Source organism: Somniosus microcephalus, chromosome 14, assembly GCF_052327205.1.
Source record: "Somniosus microcephalus isolate GS21.2 chromosome 14, FLI_Smic_1.0, whole genome shotgun sequence".
Classification (NCBI taxonomy): Eukaryota; Metazoa; Chordata; class Chondrichthyes; order Squaliformes; family Somniosidae; genus Somniosus; species Somniosus microcephalus.
The window spans coordinates 30,165,142-30,189,777 of NC_141000.1; the positions used below are offsets into that span (position 1 = coordinate 30,165,142).

General features: G+C 44.1%; 1 protein-coding gene across 7 annotated transcripts in view; it reads right to left on the bottom strand.

Annotated features, from left to right (window-relative positions):
- rb1 (retinoblastoma 1) overlaps positions 1-24,636 on the bottom strand; it is a 295,784-nt gene that overhangs the window by 201,340 nt on the left and 69,808 nt on the right. For all 7 annotated transcript variants that reach the window (XM_086006459.1, XM_086006458.1, XM_086006457.1 and 4 more), the window contains 5 exons: positions 20,786-20,895; positions 18,660-18,737; positions 16,783-16,860; positions 2,595-2,682; positions 10-126 (listed from right to left, as the gene is read on the bottom strand). In XM_086006459.1, the coding sequence (XP_085862585.1) occupies positions 10-126; positions 2,595-2,682; positions 16,783-16,860; positions 18,660-18,737; positions 20,786-20,895 (471 nt within the window). The remainder of the gene's footprint in view (positions 1-9; positions 127-2,594; positions 2,683-16,782; positions 16,861-18,659; positions 18,738-20,785; positions 20,896-24,636) is intronic.

Below are 24,636 nucleotides of genomic sequence, written 5' to 3' on the forward strand. Positions count from 1 at the left end.
AACATATACCTGAGATCCAATCTCTGCCCATCCTTCTCCCACAGCCTGAGCAAAATTCTCCTGAAACTTCTGGCCAAGATTCTCCACTCTATTCATAATGCCATTGGTGGGGTTCACTGTACAATTCTGGAAAAGTATAAAAATGTTCAGACTAATATTCCTGCAATGGAAAACAAAAATATATGGAAAAGTCTTGAAATGTGGGGCTTTTTATATAGATATATATACTGAATTAAGGCAATCAGAAGGGAGGGACCAAATAGAATCCACCACAGCCTCTCGGGGCATGCAAATCACATGTGAAGTGGATGCTCTTGTTCTCCCCATTGGAGAGAATCACTTGAATGCATAGAAACAGAAGTTTCTCTTGGGGGGGGGGGGGGGGGGGGAAAAGGGGGGTCAAGTGCCAAGGAAAGAAATACTAACAATCCTTCTACACTACCAGAAAGTCTTAGCAAATGCACAATTCTCAATAATTTATTTTAAATAAAAAGAGTATTCAAATAAAACAATATCCATCTTGTTAGACAAAAACGTGATATATGAAGTAAGTCATTACAATCCCACAGGTTTCTAGAAAGCTGTAGTATAAATATATAATAAAATCAATACACAGCAAGATAAAGTAATGGTAATATTTTAAAAGATTTCACAAGAAAATAAGCATAATTTAATCGGACAGAGTCAGCATGGTTTTATGAAGGGGAAATCATGCTTGACAAATTTGCTCAAATTCTTTGAGGACGTAACAAACAGGGTGGATAAAGGGGAACCAGTGGGTGTGGTGTATTTGGACATCCAAAAGGCATTTGACAAGGTGCCACACAAAAGATTACTGCACAAGATAAAAAATCACGGGATTGGGGGTAATATACTGGCATGGGTGGAAGATTGGCTATCTAACAGAAAAGAGAGTTGGGATAAATGGTTCATTCTCGGGTTGGCAATCAGTAACTAGTGGTGTTCCGCAGGGGTCAGTGCTGGGACCCCAACTCTTTACAATCTATATTAACGATTTGGAGGAGGGGGACCAAGTGCAACGTATCCAAGTTTGCCGACGATACAAAGATGGGAGGGAAAGCAGTGAGTGAGGAGGACATAAAAAACCTGCAAAAGGACATAGACAGGCTAAGTGAGTGGGCAGAAATTTGGCAGATGGAATATAATGTTGGAAAGTGTGAGGTTATGCACTTTGGCAGAAAAAAATCAAAGAGCAAGTTATTATCTAAATGGAAAGAAACTGCAAAGTGCTACAGTACAAAGGGATCTGGGAGTCCTGGTGCATGAAACACAGAAGGTTAGTGTGCAGGTACAGCAGGTGATCAGGAAAGCCAATGGAATCTTGGCTTTTATTGCAAGGGGGATGGAGTATAAAAGCAGGGAAGTCTTGCTTCAGTTACACAGGGTACTGGTGAGGTCACACCTGGAATACTGCGTACAGTTTTGGTTTCCATATTTAAGAAAAGATATACTTGCTCTCGAGGCAGTTCAGAGAAGGTTCACTCGGTTGATTCCGGAGATGAGGGGGTTGGACTTACGAGGAAAGGTTGAGTAGGTTGGGCCTCTACTCATTGGAATTCAGAAGAATGAGAGGCGATCTTATCGAAACATATGATTGTGAGGGGGCTTGATCGGGTGGATGCGGGGAGGATGTTTCCACTGATGGGCGAGACTAGAACTAGGGGGCATAATCTTAGAATAAGGGGCTGCCGTTTCAAAACTGAGATGAGGAGAAACTTCTTCACTCAGAGGGTGGCGAATCTGTGGAATTTGCTACCTCAGAGCTGTGGAAGCTGCGACATTAAATAAATTTAAAACGGAGATAGACAGTTTCCTAGCTGATAAGGGAATTAGGGGTTACGGGGAGTGGGCAGGGAAGTGGACGTGAGTCTAAGTTCGGATCAGCCATGATCCTATTGAATGGTGGAGCAGGCCCAAGGGGCCGTATGGCCTACTCCTGCTCCTACTTCTTATGTTCTAAGAAAATATATGCAAAGACGTTGTGTGACATCTATATTTGTACCTATATTTACTGGAGAAGTGACTTACACAAGTGGAATGTGAAAGAAGCTTTCCACATGCCATAATCAAAGATTACATTTAATTTAGAACTTTAATAGAATTTAACGATAAAATTTCCACTTTGCAGGATATTTGGTCTAAAGATGTGCGATGCAGTGTTATAATTGCACATCTAGATATATGACAGCACGTTTTTCAATAACAACAGCAAAAATTGCCAAAGAATGTTTTTCTTCTTAAATGCAAGATAAGCACAAAAATGGCATTATCCAGCTCCCCTTGCACACTAAATACATCTGTTTTCTATTAGTTACAAAGTTATCCAGTATATTTGATATCCTATGTACTGTGACAGTTCTTCAGTTTATCATCAATTTCCATGGATCTATGCAGCCTCCAGAAATGATAGCATAACACACAGCAATTTCAAAACTGCTGTTGATACTGAAGTGTGTTTAGTGTTTATTATAGATAATAATATTACAATTTTTGAAACTGCCTTCATTTGTATCGAAAGGAAAATTCCTGATTTTACAGAGCTCTCTCTCTTCCTCACCCCAACACCCACGTACATTAAAGTATGCTGCAAGAGTATCCGAAGGTTTGTCATCGGCTGTATTTAAAATCATCTGTAACTCCTGGATGGTGTTCATTGCAGTCCTGCATGGGAAAACAGATCAATACATCAAGCAAGAGTTAAGGAGCCCTGTGCAACGAGTACTTAAATCACAATGACACCATAAAATAAACATCCTACACATCTAATGATATCCTGTTAATTTGTTCACCTCAAATTTCCTGAAATACATGGTAACCTAGCTGATCTCTACCATCGCTCTACCACACCCCCACATTACAAGAGTCACTACACATCAAAAAAGTACTTGATTGGCTGTAAAGCGCTTTGAGACGTCCAGTGATCGTGAAAGGCGCTATATAAATGCAAGTCTTTCTTTTCTTTCTTTACTTTGAAGGATTCCTTTATGGAAACAACATATAATTACTCTCTACCACAGCTATTTTTTGACGGATTACTTTATGTAAACGTGCTAGATGGAAAGAAGAGTATGATCCACAAGACATATACAGTTGGCAATACTCACAAAATGACTTTGTTTGATCTACATAATATCATTCTCAAAGCAGCCACCGAATGGAATCTGCTTTACAATTCTGCTTCAGGAGAATGGGAGGATGACAGTTGCTTGTTGCAAATAAAGTTGAAAAATCATCTTCAAGAAATACTTGGGATGAGATCTTCAAACAATTCAATCATGTCATATCAGGTATGCCTTTGATCACCAATAACTGGAGTTAACAGAAACTTGTGCTATCAGGGAGGCAGTTTTCTACATTAGAAATGTCATCTTACACAAATGCAAGAGTTCGAAGGAACAGTGCACTATCTTTCGAGTACTGGGATTAAACTCTACAGAAGGTTAGAAGAAAAATAGTCAAATTAGACTTCAATATAAACTTTAATATAAACAGATTGTAAAGTCCGCGCCTCAATAATACACGGACTTCGGGAGAACAGTTAACAGGTACTTTACTGAACAAGAGGCAGCTTGAAACTAAAACTACAGAAGCCTGCCAGGGCCTTTTATACAGGGGTGGTCACTGCCGGTACTGCAGTCTAAGACCAGTTATTCCCTTAAAGGTACATACACAACAATTCCTCCCCTTTTAGATAAACAGTACATAACATTCATTTAACAACTAAATAATAACTAATTACAATTACAATTTTCTCAGTAATATATACATCAACTGAAATAGTCATTTATAAGTTCAGTCTTTGAGGAGGCTTCCTGATCCGGACTGGATAGTGCCTTTCTCGAGTGTCCTGTTCTGGCAGTGGAGTCAATTCTGGCTCATTGTCATTGGTTGGTTCGTCAGCTTCCAATACCCCGACTTCTGAGGTAGACGCAATCTGTACTTCGGGCTCATTACCAGGTGCACATGCTTGTAGTACAGGTTTGGCTTGTTCCTGTGACTCTAGAATCTGGTCAGCATGGCGTCTCACGATGCTCTCTCCAACGTCCACGGTGTACATTAGTGGTCCCTGCTGTGTGCATATCGTGCCTGGCTGCCATTTTTCTGTTCGGTAGTCGCGGGCTAAGACTGGTTGCCCTATCTTGAAGCTCCTGGTTGGCTTCTCATTTATGTGCTGGAACTGCTTATCCTCAACATCTCATCTTATGTTTGGTTTGAACAAATCCAAGCGACATCTTAGTCTCCGGTTGAAAAACAGTACGGCTGGAGTTTGGTTGGTTACTGCATGTGTCGCATTCCGGTAAGCAAACAGGAAGTTATCCACCTTGTGTTGCAGTGGTATGTCGTCATTATACATTGCCTTTATGGCCTTTTTAAAGGTCTGAACAAACCTCTCCGCCAATCCATTTGTGGCTGGATGATATGGGGCAGATGTGTAATGTTTCACCCCATTATTCTTCAGGAACCTCCGGAAATCCTCAGACACAAACTGTGAGCCATTGTCAGAACAGATCTGTTCTGGCAACCCATTCCTGGCGAAGATGGTCCTTAAGACTGCAATAGTTTTCTCCGTGGTGGTGGAGGACATTTTAATGACCTCTGGCCATTTCGAATGGGCGTCCACAGCGATTAGAAACATTGAGTCCATAAATGGACCAGCGAAATCAATGTGTACCCGTTGCCATGGAGATGAGGGCCACTCCCATGGATGTAGCAGGGCCTGTGGTGGAGCGTTTTGGACCTTCTGGCATCCTGTGCATCTCTTGGTCATATCCTCGATTTCTTTATCGATTCCCGGCCACCACACAAACGCCCTGGCTAGGCTCTTCATTTTAACCCCTCCCAGATGACCCTCGTGAAGCTCATTGAGTACTCTATCTCTCAACTTGGGTGGAATTACCACTCGGGGTCCACACATCAAGGTTCCCCGGCACACTGACAGCTGTTCCCTCCTTGGCGAGAATGCTGGCAACAGTGAGTCGCCATATGCTGGCCATCCCTTCACCGTCAAATCATAGACCCGAGTGTGTGTCGGGTCATTTCGGGTTTCCTTCTCAATACTTGCGTTTGTAACAGGCAAACATTCGACTATGGTCGCATGGAATATCTCCACAGGGTCCACTGCAGGTGCTTCTTCCGCCGTAGGCAACGGTAGGCGTGACAGCCCATCAGCGTTTCCATGTTGTTTCGTACCTTTGTACTCTATGTCATACTGATGTGCCCCTAGAAAAAGTGACCATCTTTGCAGCCGTTGCGCCGTCATCACCGGAACGCCCTTCTTTGGGTTAAAAATTGAGACCAGGGGTTGATGATCAGTCAGTAGGGTGAATTTCTGCCCGTGCAGATAGTGATTGAACTTCTTCACCCCCCACACCAGGCTGAGGGCCTCCCTGTCAATCTGGGCGTAGTTACACTCGGCTGAGGTTAGCGAGCGCGATGCAAAGGCTATTGGCCTCTCTGAACCGTCACGGAATTTGTGTGACAGCACCGCTCCAATGCCGTAAGGTGACGCATCACATGCCAACCGAATCGGTAGTGTTGGGTTGTAGTGGGCCAATACTTCTTTTGAAGTGATTTGGCATTTACATTCCTGAAAGGCATGCTTACACTCATCACTCCATTTCCATGTTACACCAGTTTGCAGCAGGGCGTTCAGTGGGTGCAGAATTGTAGATAAATTCGGCAAGAACTTATGGTAGTAGTTCACCAACCCGAGGAACGACCTCAGTTATGATATATTTTCTGGTGCTGGAGCCTTGACTACAGCCTCAATCTTGTCCGGCGACTTATGCAACCCTTCCTCATCAATCATGTGGCCACAATACGAGATTTGTCTCCTGAAGAACTCGCATTTGGGACGGTTGGCTCGTAGCCCATATTCCTGCAATCTCGTGAGCACCTGTTCCAGGTTGGCAAGGTGTTCATTGTCATTTTTGCCCGTAACCAGGATGTCGTCCAAATAACACTGGGTCCCCGGGATCCCTTGCAGGACTTGTTCCATTGCCCTCTGCCACATAGCCGGGGCCGATGCTACCCCAAATACCAGTCGATTGTACTGGTAAAGGCCTTTGTGAGTGTTTATCATGAGGTATTTCCTAGATGCTTCTTCCACCTCCATTTGTAGATACGCTTGAGCCAGGTCAATCTTTGTAAAACGTTTTTCCCTCCAGATAGTGAGGCGAAAATATCTTCTATCCGCGGAAGCGGATACTGTACTGTGTGCAGGACTGGGTTCACAGTCACCTTGAAGTCCCCACAGATGCGAACCTTCCTTGGCTCCCCAGGCGTGCTGCTCAATGCTTTCTTCATTACAGGAACGATGGGTGTGGCCCACTCGCTCCAGTCCACCTTAGACAGCACCCCCGAACGCTCCAGACTCTCCAGTTCAGCTTCCACAGCTGGGCGTATCGCGTATGGCACCGGTCTGGCCTTGAAAAATTTTGGGGTTGCGTTATCCTCAATCTTTATGGTTGCCTTTACTCCTTTTAGAGTCCCAAGTCCTTGTTGGAACACCTCTTCCGCGTCAGATAGAATTTGTGACAGACGTCCAGGTGCGACGTCATCATCTTTTTTGTCAGTCGCAGTTAGTGCCAGAATGGAATGCCAATCCAATTGTAGTCTTCGGATCCATTCACGTCCCAATAATGGTGGTCCTCCATCTCGTAGTATATACATGTATAGTTTCTGTGTTTCCTTTCCGTTATATTCAACTGGCACCCTTATTTTTCCTCTGGGGTAGACCTTTTGCCCCGTGTATGTCTTCAATACAATGGACGTGTCCTTTAAGGGTATGTGTGAGAATAGCCGCTCATAGTCTCGTCGATTCATGACAGTTCGGGCTGATCCTGTGTCCAATTCCATCTTCACTGGGGACCCTGCTATGGTGACCCAAATGGTTCGGTGATCTTCTTTTGCGATCACGTTGTGTAGCTTTTAACAACTTAGTCACCTGCTCCCGGAGTCCTTATCACTCTCCTGACCTTCTGAACTACTATCTGTCAGTTTCTTTACTTTCCTGTACTGTTCCTTAGTAGTTCTTGTCGTGTTGGTCTTCTTTCCCGACCTGCAGACTCTTGCTATATGTCCCATTTTTCCGCATTGCCTGCATATTGTCGTCTTTAAACCAGCAGTCCTTCTGCTCATGGGTTGTTCTGCCGCAGCGATAGCACTTTTCGGCTCCATACGTCATTTCGTTAGCGCTGTATTCTTGTGGATTCTGTTGTATTTCCGCAGCTTCCCGTGCTGCTGCTTCGTAGGATACTGCCACGCTGAAAGCCTGTTCTAGCGTCAGGTCCTTTTTTGAAAGTAGTCGTTTCTGGGTTCCTTCACTCTGGAGCCCGCAGACAAACTTATCCCGTAAGTTGTCTGCCAGTCCTGCTCCGAACTGGCAGTGCTTCGATAACTTGCGTAGTTCCGTAAGATCGTCAGCATTGCTCTCATCTTTGTGCTGCTTTCTTTTATGGAACTTGAATCTTTCTGCTATCAGCAGTGGTGTAGGGCTTAGGTGTTCCTGTAAGATATGAACAATCTCCTCAAAACTTTTCTCCATTGGTTTAGCTGGGGTAATTAAATTCCGCAATAGGCCGTACGTATTCGCACCCATCAGATTTAATAATACCGACGCCCTCTTTCCATCGGCCACCTCATTTGCCTTGCAGTACACTTCGATTCTTTCTACATACGTGGTCGTCTTCTACCTCGTTGTCGAAAGCAGTGATACTGCCACTTTTCGGCATCTTGGGCGATTTTAAATGGCGCCTCCTGCGCTTTTGCTCCTTCCCCAACGGAATAAGATGGCGCCTCCCGCGCTTTTGCTTCTTCCCCAACGGGATAAAATGGCGCCTCCCGCGCTTTTGCTTCTTCCCCTTACTGCCACGCTGCTCCTAGCGTTCTACGGGGTAATGGCGGCGACCCGCAGCTTCGGCGTGTCTCGCTTTCCTTCCCCCCCCGTTTGGTTTCTCTCCGCTGTCCTGTTCTCGAGCACCGACCGCGCCCTGTGCACTCCACCCTCTCTCTCGTTTTCTTTTCCCGGCGACGCTGCGCGGCCCGATTTGTAGAGCCGCTCAATCGAGCTTGAGCCCGCCGCAGTCCGGAAGGGTCAGCGCGCTACCTGCTACTAGCACGATTCGCTGGAACCACAATCTCTCCCGCAATTCTCCAAACACCGATGGATTCTTTGGGCGGTTGCCCTCGGTCGACGCCCGTTGCTCAGACTACGACCTTCCTTTCAGGCGAGATCCCCGTGAGATGATGCCACACTGCAGGTGAGTTCGAACTTACTCATCGCCACTGTAAAGTCCGCGCCTCAATAATACATGGACTTCGGGAGAACAGTTAACAGGTACTTTACTGAACAAGAGGCAGCTTGAAACTGAAACTACAGAAGCCTGCCAGGGCCTTTTATACAGGGGTGGTCACTGCCGGTACTGCAGTCTAAGACCAGTTATTCCCTTAAAGGTACATACACAACACAGATGCTCTCCAAGAATCAGGAAAGAAACAGTAACTGCAACAGATATAATTACTGAAAGAACTTGGCTTGAGACTTTAATTCAATTATTGAAGGGACATAATTGCTCACCAAACAGATTTGACAATTTAGGGTATATGTTTTATTCATGCAAGCAATAAAGGTATATATAAAAGTAGAAATTAGCATTTGTCTAATAATCATCTTTCATTAGCTAGTCTGTCAAAGGAAAGTATGTCAATTCCAAATGAAGAATGCATGCTGATAAGCAAGATAGTAGTTCTATTGTGCAGGGTAGTGACATCACATCAGTGCTCGTCAACAGCTAAATGTCTGAACAACATCAGAGGATATCAGAATCACTGATTGATTCTGTAATTAGAGAATGAATTAAATGTATATTTGCTTTCACCAGAATGACAGTTCTTCCAGCACCTATGCTACCTTTTCCTAATTCTCCAGAGAGTATAACAAGTATTGATCACTGTTGCAAATGGGTATGCTTCTGGATAACTGCAAGTCTGATTAAGCTCCAAATAAATTATCCATTTACATAAATAAAGATATATATATATATTACAATGTCCACATCAACCATGTTGAGAGGGTGACTGAGTGGTTCCAATACTGGTGGACATTAGCAGTTCACCCTGGCACAGGGATTAAAATGTTTCTCCTTCCTTGTTGACAAAGTAGACCACCATGGTGTCCTCAGCCCAGAGACAGACCAACTGGAATTTTAAACTCTGGTTGACTGCTAATTAGGCTGCTTGTGTTTCAGAGATTGAGTCCAAGTCATGTGCACACATCATTGGGGCACTGAACTTAGATGATGGTGAAATGTAATCTGAATTCTGACATAATATTTGGGTCTAGGGTCAAACATCAGAGATCCAGGTCACATGTCCAATCTAGTGTCACTGATGAATGATTAAAGGGTCACCAGAAATGGGAATTTAGTTACAACAAGCTCAATAAACTCTTGCATGCATGGTCACAAAAATAGTGCCCCATGGAGACCACTGGGTACCTTCTGCTGAGAGGGGATTGTAGGGGTTCGCAAAATCCCCTCAGCCCCTGAAGATCGGGAAATATTAATCCACATCGTGGACAAAGACTGTGTGATTTAAATTGTCTCTGGGTTGGACAATGTTTTAAAACGTGCCCAGAACCGCAAAAGGCTGCGTTAAGGAGCCCGTGAGCCAAGCAGCACTTGGACAACACCGGAATCAAAGAACTTTGTTAAAAAAAAATTGTTTTTTTTTTTTTTTTAAATCGCACACCTTAAGACAGTACATTTTTATTAAAAATTGTACCCTTGAGTTTGGTAAATTGCCCAGGGATGAAAAATGGCCGTCAGAACAGCATGGCCAAGGACAAAGGGCTTGGAAGCAGTTCGTGTATGTCTGTGAAAAGGGGGAGGATCAAAGTTGGCAGTCAAATTCTGTCAATCAAAAGGGGAGTTTCCCCCTCCCTCCAGAGACAATCGATGTTTATTTACAAGGATGTTTGCACAAGGGATTAAAACCACTTGACTACGGTTTCAATGACCACAAGAGAATGGGTTTCTGTTTACAAAGTAATCCAACTCCATTCAAAACCCATCACACACAATGAAACACACCTAAACTACGGAAGAGACTTTTTAGACTAAGAAAAGGAACAGTTTAAGAATGAATGGGTTTGAATCACCCATTACTAGACAATGGGGACAGTTGTATCCCTTTTGTTAACCCAGAAAACTCCGGATGTGGGCGGGAACATTTCAGCCCCAGAATGAAGACACATTCAAAACCCCTGCAGTTTTATCGACAGCCATCACAGACAATGGCAACTTTATTCAAACCCATCCCAGACAAGTGGACGGTTTGGATCCCTTTGTTTTAGCCCAGAAAACTCCGGATGTAGGCGGGAACATTTTGGCCCCAAAATTGGGATATATAGAGATAGCTTCTCGGAGGCCTCTCTCTCTCTCTCTGGCTTGCCTCCGTGTGCCCTCTACAGTGTGGGAGTCTGTCTGAAGAAGAAAGAACACCAGCAGTTTACTTTTAAAACACTGGGGTGTTTCTTTACTTCAGGACAGTGAAGATCTCGTGGGACACGGAGCTGGCATTATAGTGATGAGCATACATTTTTCTGACCTTCCACAAGGCAACTTAGGATAGGCATAGGGGTGGGGAGTAAAGTGGGATTTCGTTAGAATTGTCATTTTAGTCGTTTTCCCTCATTATGCCCATTTTTCCTCCCCTATCTTAGCAACTTTACCGTGATTACATTGATCGTGTGGTGTAGTTTATTTAGTTAATAAAGTCTGGCTTTCTTGCATCCAAACCATTTGTCCGTTTTTAATATATCATTAATGATAAGTTCCTCCAGTCAGAACTGGGAGGGTGGGTTTAGCGATTCGAAACCGCTGATTGGTACTGGTCACAGTGCAGTGGAAAAAAAGGCTGCTTGACCAGGTAAATTACCGTAAACCAGGTAAAAGATGCCCCCCTACAGGATACATCGCCTTGTTCCAAGAGAAAGCAGTTTAAATAGTAGGGAGTAAAGCAAGCACCTGTAAAAGTTCCGATTTGACTCAATTGAGATTCCATGCAACTGAAGGAAGTATAATACTTTGTGGTTTCCCGACATGGCATTCTGACAAACCAAATGTCTAGCTAGGGATGTGTGTGTAAATAGAGATGGGAGATCAAAGATTCCATATCTGGACTTGAAACCTCAAGAATAATGTTGTGAGAAGACTGGCTTTGGACCTCTGAAGTCAACTATAGCCATCCAAAATTGTGGACAGTTTACATAAATAATATTACACATTTTGTTTGGTGAGTGCAGGTCTAAGATAGCAGGGCATTCCCCAAAATGTTTTGATGACCACAAAGAAACAATGAACATTTCTTCTTAATGAAATATCTTCTGTAGTTTTCAAGTAGTGCATTTTAGTTATTGGGTATCTATTTACAGGATTACTTCGATGCATTTCCAGCAACTTCCAACTTGAGGTATAAAAGCGTAGATTTATTCTGTGGTCTCCCATACACAATCACCCTCAGTGAAGCCCCTCCACTGTGTTTCAAAATCTGACAGTAGTGGCCCCCGTCACTTGACTCTCCAGTTGCTGCAGAAGAGTTAGGACTCAGCCAAGAAGTTTACACTTTTTATCTACCTGAGCAGGTAGATGGGGCCTTAGTTTAACACCTCATCCAAAAAATGAGAACACCTTGGAAGGACATCTGATAAAGGCAAAAGCTCAAACTGAAGACAGGCCTATAACAGCCAAGCTGGATCACAAAGATTAAGAGCCCAAGAAATGTAACACTCCAAAATGCTATAGTTCAAAGGGATCATAAGTGACTAAAAAGAAGGAAAAAAAACCCAGGTAACAGGAGTAGGTCATTCAGCCCCTCCAGCCTGCTCAGTCATTCAATGGGATCATGACTGATCTGCGACCCAACGCCATACACCCGCATTTGGCTCATATCCCTTAATGCCTTTGGTTAACAGATAGCTGTCAATCTCTGATTTAAAATTAACAATTGATCTAGCATCAATTGCCGTTTGTGGAAGAGTTCCAAACTTCTACCACCCTTTGTTCGTAGAAGTGTTTTCTAATTTCACTCCTGAAAGGTCTGGCTCTAGTTTCTCTCTATCTACCCTATCTGTTCCCCTTAATATCTTGAAAACTTCAACTGGATTACCCCTTAACTTTCTAAATTCCAGGGAATACAATCCTAATTTGTGTAATCTCTTCTCGTAATTCCATCTATTTTTGTGTCATTGGCAAATTTGGATATATGACTTTCTATGCCATCATCTAAGTTGTTAATAAATACTGTGAATAGTTGAGTCGCCAACACAGATCCCTGTGGGACACCACTAGTCACCTCCTGCCAATTAGAGTACCTGTCAATTATCCCTACTATCTCCTGCCGCTCAGCCAAATTCCTAAAAAGGTCAATAATTTGCCCTCAATTCCGTGGGCTTCTACCGTAGATAACAGTCTCTTATGTGGGACTTTATCAAATGCCTTCTGGAAATCCATATAAATAACATCCATAGACATTCCCTTGTCCATTACTTTAGTCACCTCTTCAAAAAATTCAATCACGTTTGTCAGGCACTCTATGATCAACTGAAATTTGAGGTGTTCAGTCACCCTATCCTTAATTATAGATGCTCTTCTTAGACAGTCCCTCGGAACCAAGGATGACTTGCTTCCACATTAAAAATGAGTTTGCAAGTGACTGATGAGTCCAATGCGGGACCTGCAGTCTCACGTGGGGCAGAGGGCAGATGGTGGGTGGGGTGCTTGGGTTGACGTGCGCTCCTTGCGCTTGGCTTCCGCTTGCTCCCGGCGAAGAGACTCGAGGTGTTCGGCGCCTTCCCGGATGCTTCTCCTCCACTTTGTGCGGTCTTGGGCCAGGGATTCCCAGGTGTCGGTGGGGATGTTACACTTTTTCAAGGAGGCTTTGAGAGTGTCCTTGAAGCGTTTCCTCTGCCCACCTGGGGCTCTCTTGCCGTGTCGGAGTTCCGAGTAGAGTGCTTGTTTTGGGAGTCTCATATCGGGCATGCGGACAATGTGACTCGTCCATCGGAGCTGATCGAGTGTTGTCAAAGCTTCGATGCTGGGGAGGTTGGCCTGAGCAAGAACACGGACGTTGGTGCGCCTATCCTGCCAATGGATTTGCAGGATCTTGCGGAGGCAGCGTTGGTGGTACCTCTCCAGTGCTTTGAGGTGCCTGCTGTACATGGTCCATGTCTCAGGCATACAGCAGGGCAGGTATCATTGCTGCTCTGTAGACCATGAGCTTAGTGCCGGGTTTGAAGTCCTGGTCTTCAAACACTCTCTTCCTCAGGCGACCGAAGGCTGCACTGGCACACTGAAGGAGGTGTTGGACTTCGTCGTCGACGTCTGCCCTTGTTGACAGTAGGCTCCCGAGGTACGGAAAGTGGCCCACGTTGTCCAAGGCCTTGTCGTGGATTTTGATAATCGGGTGGCAGTACTGTGTGGCGGGGGCAGGTTGGTAGAGGACCTTTGTCTTACGGATGTTTAGTGTAAGGCCTATGCTCTCGTACGCTTCGGTGAAGGTGTGGACGATGGTTTGGAGTTCAACCTCCGAGTGAGCGCAGACGCAAGGACGTCTGCATACTGTAATTCGACGACAGAGGATGGGACAACCTTGGATCTGGACTGGAGGCGTCGGAGGTTGAACAGTTGCCCGTTTCTTCTGTAAATTAGCTCCACTCCAGCGGGGAGCTTACTGAGGGCGAGATGGAGCATTGCAGCAAGGAAGATCGAGAAGAACGTTGGTGCGATGACACAGCCTTGCTTGACCCCGGTTCGTACGTGAATTGGGTCTGTGGTGGAACCGTTAGTCAGGATCATGGCTTGCATGTCGTTGTGAAGCAGGCAGAGGATGGTGACAAACTTTTGAGGGCAGCCGAATTTGACAAGGACACTCCATAATCCCTCACGGTTGGCAGTGTCGAAGGCCTTTGTGAGATCAAAGGCGGCCATGTACAGCGGTTGGTGCTGTTCCCTGTATTTCTCTCGTAATTGACGTGCGGTGAAGACCATGTCCATTGTGCCCCTTTGTGGGCAGAATCCGCGTTGCGACTCTGGGAGGAGCTCTTCGGCCACTGGGAGAAGGCGATTGAGGAGGATTCTTGCGATGACGTTCCCTGTGGCAGACAGCAGGGAAACTCCTCTGTAATTACCGCAATCGGACTGGTCACCTTTCTTGAAGATGGTCACAATTACGGCGTCTGAGATCCCCTGGCATGCTCTCCTCCTTCCAGATAAGAGAAATTAGTTCATGAATTCGCGCCAGTAGTGCTTCTCCGCCATGCTTTAGTGCCTCGACAGGGATCCCATCTGCTCCTGAGGCCTTGTTATTCTTCAGTTGTCGGATGGCCTTTTCAACCTCCTGCCGGGCTGGGGTTGTGCTGAGATGGTGGCGGGTAGCATGTTGCGGAATGGAGTTGAGGACACTCGTGTCGAAGACAGAGTTGTGGTTAAGGAGATCTTCGAAGTGCTCCTTCCAGCGGGCACTGACTGCCTCTCTGTCCTTGATGAGTACCTCTCCGTTCTTGGCCCGCAGTGGGGTAGGGCCTTTGGTGCTTGGGCTGTAGGCGGTCTTGACTGTGCTAAAGAATCCACGCACGTCATGGTTGTCGGCTAGCTGCTGGATCTCCTGCTTTTTCTCCACCCACCATCTGTTCTTTAGGTTGCGAGTTTTTTGTTGGACCTCAGCCTTCAGGCTTCTGTGGAGCTGCTTTCTTGCTCTCGCGTTCTGTTGCTGTTTCCAGATCAGGAATGCCTTGCGCTTGCGGCTTATTAGCTCCTGGATCTCCTGGTCGTTCTCGTCGAACTAGTCTTGGCGTTTCCTGGTTGAGTGACCGAGCGTCTCTTCACAGGTGCTGATTATGGAGGCCTTGAGTGCAGACCAGGCGCTGTGGGCACTCTGTGTCTCTGCATCACTGGGAGTCGTCAGGTTGTTTGTGAGGCACAGGCTGAATAGGGCTTTCTTAACGGGGTCTTTGAGTGCTCCAGCATTAATTTTCCTGCGGCATTGTTTCTGTTGCCGCCGCTGTTTTGGGGCTACATTGATGGAGATGACAGAGTGGATTAGGCGGTAGTCTGTCCAGCAGTCATCAGCTCCTGTCATGGCGTGGGTGATGCGGACATCCTCGCGGTCCCTCGCTCGGATGATGACGTAGTCCAGCAGATGCCAGTGCTTGGAGTGAGGGTGCTGCCATGAAGCCTTGTAGTTGTCTCTCTGATGGAACAAGGTGTTAGTTATGACAAGGCCATGTTCTAAGCATTTTGACAGGAGGAGGGTATTGTTGGAGTTGGCTTTCCTTACCGCCTCTCTGCCGAACACACCTCCCCAGAGGTCTGTGTCCTTTCCAACTCTGGCGTTAAAGTCGCCAAGGAGGATCAGCTTGTCGCCCGTTGGGACTCGGGACAGGGACTGTTCGAGGCTGGAGTAGGATTCCTCTGGTCTCGTCTGTGGCTTCTAGTGTTGGGACGTACGCACCGATGACCGTAGCGCACTGGTTCCAGGCTAGGGTGAGCTGAAGAGTCATGAGGCGCTCGTTTATACTGCTAGGGGAGTCTCTGAGACGCCCAACCAGTTCATTTTTTATGATAGATGCCAGTAATTTCCCGACAACCAATGTTAGGCTAACTGGTCTATAATTCCCTGGTTTCCCGCTCACCATTTTTAAATAGCAGAGTGACATGCGCAATTTTCCAATCCAAATGGTTCCTGAATCAAGAGAACTCTGGAATATTACAGTTAGGGGATCTGCAATGTACTCACCCACTTCCTTTAAAACCCTGGGATGGAAACCATCTCGTCCTGGGGATTTGTCACTCTTTAGTGCCATTATTTTCTTTATTACTGTTATTGTACTCGCATTAATTTTACTGAGTCCCTGATTTCATTTCCTTGGGATTTCTGGCATGCTATCCTCTTCCTATATTGGATATTAAGGGAACCAAGGGATATGGGGAAAGTGGAGTTGAGGTAGAAGATCGGCCGTGATGTTATTGAATGGCGGAGCAGGCTCGAGGGCCGAATGGCCTACTCCTGCTCCTAGTTCTTATGTTTCTCTACTGTAAATACTGACGCAAAGTAATTATTCAGCACATCCGTCATTTCCTTGGCATTGATATCACCGCTTTCAGTTTTTAAGGGGCCAACATTGCTCCTGAATACTCTCTTTTTCCTAATATAATTGTAACAAAAGTGTTGATTTTGATATTCCTTGCAAGTTTCCTTTCATACTCCCTTTATGTAGCTCTTAGTAGCTCTTACTACCTGTTTTGTGACCCTTTGCTGTTCTTTGTATCTTTCCCATTCGCCAGGATCGGTGCTTTTTTGTATGCTTACAAAAGGAGAAAGCTAATCACCTATTTATAGATGAGGAAATTGTAGAAAGGAATGTAAAGGCATACTTTCTATGATGGCCATCGCAGTTGAGGTGGCATTGAGGTGTAGACAAAGACACAAGGAGGAAACCAAGATAATTCTGGCACATATGATCTGGCAGATCTGAACCTCACACCCTTGAAGAAGGGAGTGTGTATGGGTAAAGGGGGTGGGGGGGGGGGGGGGGGGGAAAGAGAGAACAGAATCCAACTCAACAGGAGCTATTTCTGACAGCTCCAATTTAATTGCACACTAGTAACTGAAAATGTTTATTGTGAAAAATAGATGGCACATCTTAGTCAACACGTGGTCATAAAAATGTAAAGTAGAAAAATGAACAGAAACAGTTTGTACCTAACAGGAGTCTGTGGAGGAACAACAGTGTGACTGTCTTCAGTGTGAGGTTTCCTTGGAGTTATCTCAAGTTCACATCTATAAAGGAGATACTTTAATAAATCAAGAATCATATAATAGCATTTTTTAATGTAAACAGACTAAAACATTATTCAATAAAATAAAATGGTATGGAAAAGTTATCCTATCCCGCCTCAACATTCAACTGAATCTAAATTATTCTGGATAATTTTTAGGTTTTCATTATTTTATAGAGCCTGTAATAAAGGCATGCATTTTTGCTAGAGATTTTAATTGTGTATTAAACACAGATATATTACAGCAGTGGTCCTCAAACTAGGGTTCACGGACCCCTGGGGTCCGCAGAGACTTTCCAGGGGGTCTGCGAACTAACATGAAAGCACAGCTGGAGGCAGGCTTGGTGCGAGCCAGGAAGCAGGAGCGGAGTGCGGCAGCCACATGTACAGTGCAGAGTGGATTGGCTGTCTCGCCTAGGAGGGGAGATGCCTGAAGCTCATGAACCCATTTAGAATCAATTCCCAAATTGTTGTTTACCAACAAAATAGCTTTCCTAGTTGATGAGGCTAAAAAAACAGTAGAATGCTTAGCTTCAGGTTGCAGTTTAGAGACCATCCCTCAAATCTGAGGGATATGGCTAAAAGTTTAATCAGTTCGCAAGTCTCTTCCCTGGAGAAAATGCTGTGCTATTTTACAAGGAAGGAAAACCGACCAACCCAGCTGACCCACTATGATAGATGCTAGTAATTTCCCGACAACCAATGTTAGGCTAACTGGTCTATAATTCCCTGGTTTCCCTCTCACCATTTTTAAATAGCAGAGTGACATGCGCAATTTTCCAATCCAAAGGAACGGTTCCTGAATCAAGAGAACTCTCAAATGTTACAGTTAGGGGATCTGCAATGTACTCACCCACTTCCTTTAAAACCCTGGGATGGAAACCATCTCGTCCTGGGGATTTGTCACTCTTTAGTGCCATTATTTTCTTTATTACTGTTATTGTACTCACATTAATTTTACTGAGTCCCTGATTTCGTTTCCTTGGGATTTCTGGCATGCTATCCTCTTCCTATATTGGAAATTAAGGGAACCAAGGGATATGGGGAAAGTGGAGTTGAGGTAGAAGATCGGCTGTGATGTTATTGAATGGCGGAGCAGGCTCGAGGGCCGAATGGCCTACTCCTGCTCCTAGTTCTTATGTTTCTCTACTGTAAATACTGACGCAAAGTAATTATTCAGCACATCCGTCATTTCCTTGTCATTGATATCACCGCTTTCAATTTTTAAGGGGCCAACATTACTCCTGAATACTCTCTTTTTCCTAATATAATTGTAAAAAGTGTGTTGATTTTGATATTCCTTGCAAGTTGCCTTTCATCCTCCCTTTTTGTAGCTCTTACTATCTGTTTTGTGACCCTTTGCTGTTCTTTGTATCTTTCCCATTCGCCAGGATCGGTGCTTTTTTTTGTTGCATTTTTGTATGCTTGCAAAAGGAGAAATCTAATCACCTATTTATAGATGAGGAAATTGTAGAAAGGAATGTAAAGGCATACTTTCTATGATGGCCATCGCAGTTGAGGTGGCATTGAGGTGTAGACAAAGACACAAGGAGGAAACCAAGATAATTCTGGCACATATGAACCTCACACCCTCGAAGAAGGGAGTGTGTATGGGTAATGGGGGTGGGGGGGGGGAAAAGAGAGAACAGAATCCAACTCAACAGGAGCTATTTCTGACAGCTCCAATTTAATTGCACACTAGTAACTGAAAATGTTCATTGTGAAAAATAGATGGCACATCTTAGTCAACACGTGGTCATAAAAATGTAAAGTAGAAAAATGAACAGAAACAGTTTGTACCTAACAGGAGTCTGTGGAGGAACAACGGTGTGACTGTCTTCAGTGTGAGGTTTCCTTGGAGTTATCTCAAGTTCACATCTATAAAGGAGATACTTTAATAAATCAAGAATCATATAATAGCATTTTTAATGTAAACAGACAAACATTATTCAATAAAATAAAATGGTATGGAAAAGTTATCCTATCCCGCCCCAACACTCAACTGAATCTAAATTATTCTGAATAATTTTTAGGTTTTCATTATTTTATAGAGCCTGTAATAAAGGCACGCATTTTTGCTAGAGATTTTAATTGTGTATTAAACACAGATATATTACAGCAGTGGTTCTCAAACTAGGGTTCACGGACCCCTGGGGTCCACAGAGACTTTCCAGGGGGTCTGCGAACTAACATGAAAGCACAGCTGGAGGCAGGCTTGGTGCGAGCCAGGAAGCAGGAGCGGAGTGCGGCAGCCACATGTACAGTGCAGAGTGGATTGGCTGTCTCGCCTAGGAGGGGAGATGCCTGAAGCTCATGAACCCATTTAGAATCAATTCCCAAATTGTTGTTTACCAACAAAATAGCTTTCCTAGTTGATGAGGCTAAAAAAACAGTAGAATGCTTAGCTTCAGGTTGCAGTTTAGAGACCATCCCTCAAATCTGAGGGATATGGCTAAAAGTTTAATCAGTTCGCAAGTCTCTTCCCTGGAGAAAATGCTGTGCTATTTTACAAGGAAGGAAAACCGACCAACCCAGCTAACCCACTAGAAGAACCCTCTTCACAAGAGATCACAGACTTTGCAATGACACAAAGTAGTGTGTGGCCAAAATCATGTCACCTTCTAAATACAGTTTGTACCGAGTGTCCTTAGCATTTCTATACAAATATTTTCAGGAAACACGGTGGTAGAGTTTAAATTGCAGAATTAGGGACACTTTCTCTCACCTGGGGAGAAACATTACAACAAGGATAGACAGGCTGCAGTGAGAAGCAGGCACACCCATCTCACTGATATCTGTAAGTAAATACCTGTTTTCTTAAAAGCATTATTAAAACACTCTTTACATGCAGCACTTTCATATTATGAGTATTATATAGTAGTAATAATTGAGATGGGGGAGGTGGGGTCTGTGATTACTAATTCATTTGAAGAGGTCCTTCAACCAAAAAAGTTTGAGAACCACTGTAAGACAGAACCTAACACCAAACAAATTCCAATAAATACTGTTAAGCCTTTTATTATGACTAGCAGTTTATCAGAAACTTGACAGACAATTTATTTCTAAATTTGGCAGTACATTTTTCTTTTTACAATTTATTAAGACCTGCTCTAGTTAAAGTTCTTTCCCCTTCCAGAAAGCCCCCAATGTGCACCAAATTTGTTCAAACAAACAAAACAAAACTTTATTTTGGCTTGATAAACTGCGCAGAAGTTTATTTTTCCTTCTAGGAAATATGTAATTCACCATACAATAAGATTCTCAGTGGGCGAACAGTTACAAATTTACAATATGTCAGCAGTGGAAAAGGCCAAAAAAGGGAGGGTCATACACTCAAACTAATGAGTCGGGACCATGTTGACACAGTGCATGGGATGCTTGCACTGATTGTGCAATGGAATAGTAGGGGATAGATACATGGTCACTAATCCCTCTATGGCAGGTACCTTATTGAAGGTAGATACTGATGCGCCATCAATTACTCAAAAGACTGAGGTTAAGCGAGTAACAACCAGGCTTTTATTAACTAAAGAATGAAGGTCTAGTCTCGAGTGGTCGACCCGTCCAGAATACTAAGGGACTGGGAGGTAGTCACTTATATACCTGGAATAGTGGGAGGAGTCAGCCGAGGCATGTCCAGACCTGTACCTAGTGGAATACACATACACGTACAGACAGGTATAACAGTGGTTTTACCACAGATACTAAACAGACGCTAAGCACTTTCCTGTAGGGAAAGAAGTTTGCTAAATAAAAAATTAACCCTCGACTGAGCTACCCTGAGGCTTCATCATACTTTTCTACTGTCCAGCTCAAGAGAAGAGAGTAAGCTGCTTGATCAACAGGAGAATATTAACGCCATATTTGAGAGAAGAGGGAAGAGAGAGTAATTAAAAATAGCCACCAAATCCTTTAAAAAGTATGACCTTTCTTCTGGGTCCATCTGCAGAGTTCTGTCATGCTCAAGGAACAATCTTCCATCGAAATCTTTGTTCCTGCGGTAAAGCTGTTCATATTGTCTTGAAAGTGACTCAATCTGTACAAACGTTGCAATAACACAAAACAAAGAATTCCATCAAGAATATTATGTATCCAGTTTTGAACAACTTGACATAGAACATTAGTGCAGCTCATGTTATAGACATGCTTCAGGCCTAATTTTGGGGCTCTCAAGTTCAAAAAATAGATTGATCTGATAACACTTTTTTTTTTAATTTGTTGTTGGGCTGAGGGTGATGTTGGCAAGACCTCATTTATTGCCCATCTCTAGTTGCTCTGAGGAGGTAGTGGTGGGTCTTCTACTTGGACAACTCCAACAATAGTGTTAGGCGGGGAAATCCAATCATATTGACCCAGCGACAATGAAGGAACAGTGATATATCTCCATGTTGTGACGGTGTGTGACTTGAAAAGCGAACTTTGAGGTAATGGCATTCCCACAGCATTGCTGCTCTTGTCCTTACTGTGGTAAAAGTTGCAGGGGAGGAAGGTGCTATTAAACTAAGCTTGGTGAATTGCTGCAATGCATCCTGTAGATCATACACACGGCAGTCACAATGCGCTAGTGATGGAGCGGGTGGATATTAAGCCTCTTGGCGGGGCACCAACGAAGAAAACTGCACTGTCCTAGATGCTGTCCAGTTTTCTAATTGTTGTTGCAGCTACACCCATTCAGCCAAGTGGCGAGTATTCAATCACACTCCTGACTTGAGCTGTGTAGATGGTGGCGAGGCTTTGGGTTAGATCAGCCAACCATCGCAGAGTACCGAGTCTCTGTACTGCTCTTGTGGCCACGATGGTGATATAGCTGGTCTAGTTACCTTTCTGTTCAATGGTGACACACCTCTCCACCAGTGCCCCCCCCCCCCCCACAAAGACGTTTATGGTGGTGCCATTGACGGTTAAAGAGAGATGTCTGGGTTTCTCTTATTTGAAATGATTACCTGGCACTTAAAATGGCACAAATGTTACCCGATGCTCGTCGGCCCAAGCCTGAATGTTATCGCGGTCTCACTGTAGGCCGGCATGGGTTGCTTCATTATCAGAAGTTGCAAATACAGTTGAACACTAGAATAGTCAGCAAACAACCATACTCCTGGCCTTCTTGTCAAAGAGAAGGTTATTACTGAAGCAGCTTAAGATGGTTGGGCTGAGGAACTGCTGCAGTGATGTTCTCAGACAATGGTAACTGGCCTCCAACAACTGCAACCACCTTCCTTCATGTCAGGGATCAATCTAGCCACTGCAGCGTTTTCCATTTGATCCCCAATGACTTCAGTTTTGCTCAGGCTCCTAGGTGCCATATTCAGTTAAATGCTCTCTTGATATCTAGGGAAGTTAGTTTCATTTCTCCTCTAGCATTCAGCTCTTACTTCTATGTCTGGATCAAGGCTGTTACAAGGTCTGGAACAAAGTGGTTCTGACTGTACCCAAACTGAGCATCGATGAACAGGTTTATGAGGAGTAGGTATCGCTGGATGGTACTATTGAGGAATCCCTCCATCACTTTAATGATGACTGATATGGCAGTAATTGGTCTAGTTAGATTTACCCTGTTTTGTTGTGACTAGGACATGCCTTCCTAATTGTCAGGTAGATGCCAACAAAATGCCAAACTCCAATAACCTCACCACAGTGCTGCCAAATTTCAGAACCCCCCCTACTCAAACTGCCAAAACCCAGGATCATGACCAACTGCTACCAAAGGTTAGGGTCATTCCCATCCAGCTAAATCCCACTCACGACTGCTATCTACCCAATAATTCTATCCAACTGCTGCATATTGCATACACACTTGCTAAGTATTCTCAGGTTTAAAATTGGTAAGTCAAATAAAAATCTTGGATAAAGGATTAACTAAAATAAAAGCCAGTCATTTATGGGTTTCAGAGATTAATGGAGACTCATGAATTAGATCCCAAAATTACTGGAAAATATCCCATTGATTGGTTTCTGAAAAATAAGCAAGCAGTATTTTCCTTACCTACTGCTGTATAAATAAAAAGCTTATTCCCTCATCTAAATATATCTCTGCGTGCAATATGGGGGAAGTAGCTCTCTACCTTTACTGTTTATCTGCTTAGATTTTTTTTTTTTTTTTTTTTTTATAGAGTGAATAGCAAAAAATATCTCAAACGTTCCTATCTTTTGCAACAGTACAACTATTACTTGCACTTATATAGTGCCTTTAATGTAGTAAAATTGTGTTAGCACAGTGTGTTACCAAAAATAAATAAAATGTTTAAATTCAGGAGTTTATTCAGAACATCCTTTCAAATTTAAACAATGGAAATCTTTCCAGAAATTGCCACTGTTTAGATGAACAACCAGTAAATTGCCCAGTCAGCCAACGAATACAAATTCTTTTGTACAAAAAATGGTGGGGTCATTGAGCAAAATTTCAGAAACTCTCTCCAGAGCCACCTATTGGCCAAAGCATGCAACTAAATTATGACAGCTGACAATAGTAAAACTGAATGGCAAGTGTCGACACAAAAGCATGTCCAAAAATCTTGACAAATGGAAGTATGGTTTGTAGACAAGTGCATGTCCTGCACAAGATTGTTGACATATAGATGGCTGTTTTTAAATTCTGACAAAGGAAATGGAATTTATGTAAACACATTAGGATACATTACAAAATGTGAAGACCCATTCCATTATTTCAGGTAAGTTTTTAGCATTTATAAATTGTTGTGTATGTACCTTTAAGAGAATAACTGGTCTCAGACTGCAGTACCGGCAGTGACCACCCCTGTATAAAAGGCGCTAGAGAGCCTCTGTTGGTTAGTTTCGTTTATGCCTTTCACCAGTAAAGACTTGTTTGTTTCTCTCCTGCTAGTCCATGTCTCAATCATTCACGGACTTAACACTGGCAACGAGTTAGAAACGAACTTACCTGCAACTCAGCAGCAGCTCCGACGACGTGTTGAAGGTCGGAGCCAGAAGAAGAAAAAAAAAAAAAATTGACCATTGAAGCTCGAGAAACGGGCGTCGACCGTCAATCATCGATTTCAAAACTTGCAGGAGAGACTGTCCAGAGCCAGGCTGGGTTCCTCGGTCCGTGGTTTCCCAGCTAATCGGGCTGGTGGCAGGTAGTGCTCTGATCCTTCCTGGGCTGCAATGGGGCCGGGCAGCAAGTCGGGAAGCAAGGAGAGAGAGGGTGGAGCATACAGGGCGCGGCCGGTGTTTCGAAGCTGGGCAGCGTTCGGACCTCAGAAGAGGGAGGGAAGTGTTCCAGAGGGTCCGCTCCATGACGGGAAAATAATAAAAGAAAAAGAATACGCGTAAGAAACCGTGGAAAGCAGCGCTAACAACAGCGGGGAAGAAGGAAAAGCGCGGGAGGCGCCATTTTGTTAAATCGGAGAAGGCGGCAAAGCGCGGGAGGCGCCATTTTAGATTTGCAAGATGCCGAAGACTGGCTGTATCACTGCTTTTGATAATACATTAGAGGACTGGACCACGTATGTGGAAAGAGTCGAGGTATATTTCGAGGCAAATGAAATAGCGGAGGGGAAAAGGGCATCAATATTGCTAAACGTAATGGGCGCTAGAACGTACGGCCTATTGCGGGATCTGATTACTCCAGCCAAGCCGAAGGCGAAGAGTTTTAACGAAATTGTTGCTGTTCTACAGGAGCACTTAAACCCTGCACCGCTGTTGATAGCAGAAAGATTTAAATTCCACAGGAGAACTCAGCACAAAGATGAGAGCAATGCTGAGTATCTTACGGAACTACGCAAGCTATCAAAGCACTGCCAGTTCGGAGCAGGACTGG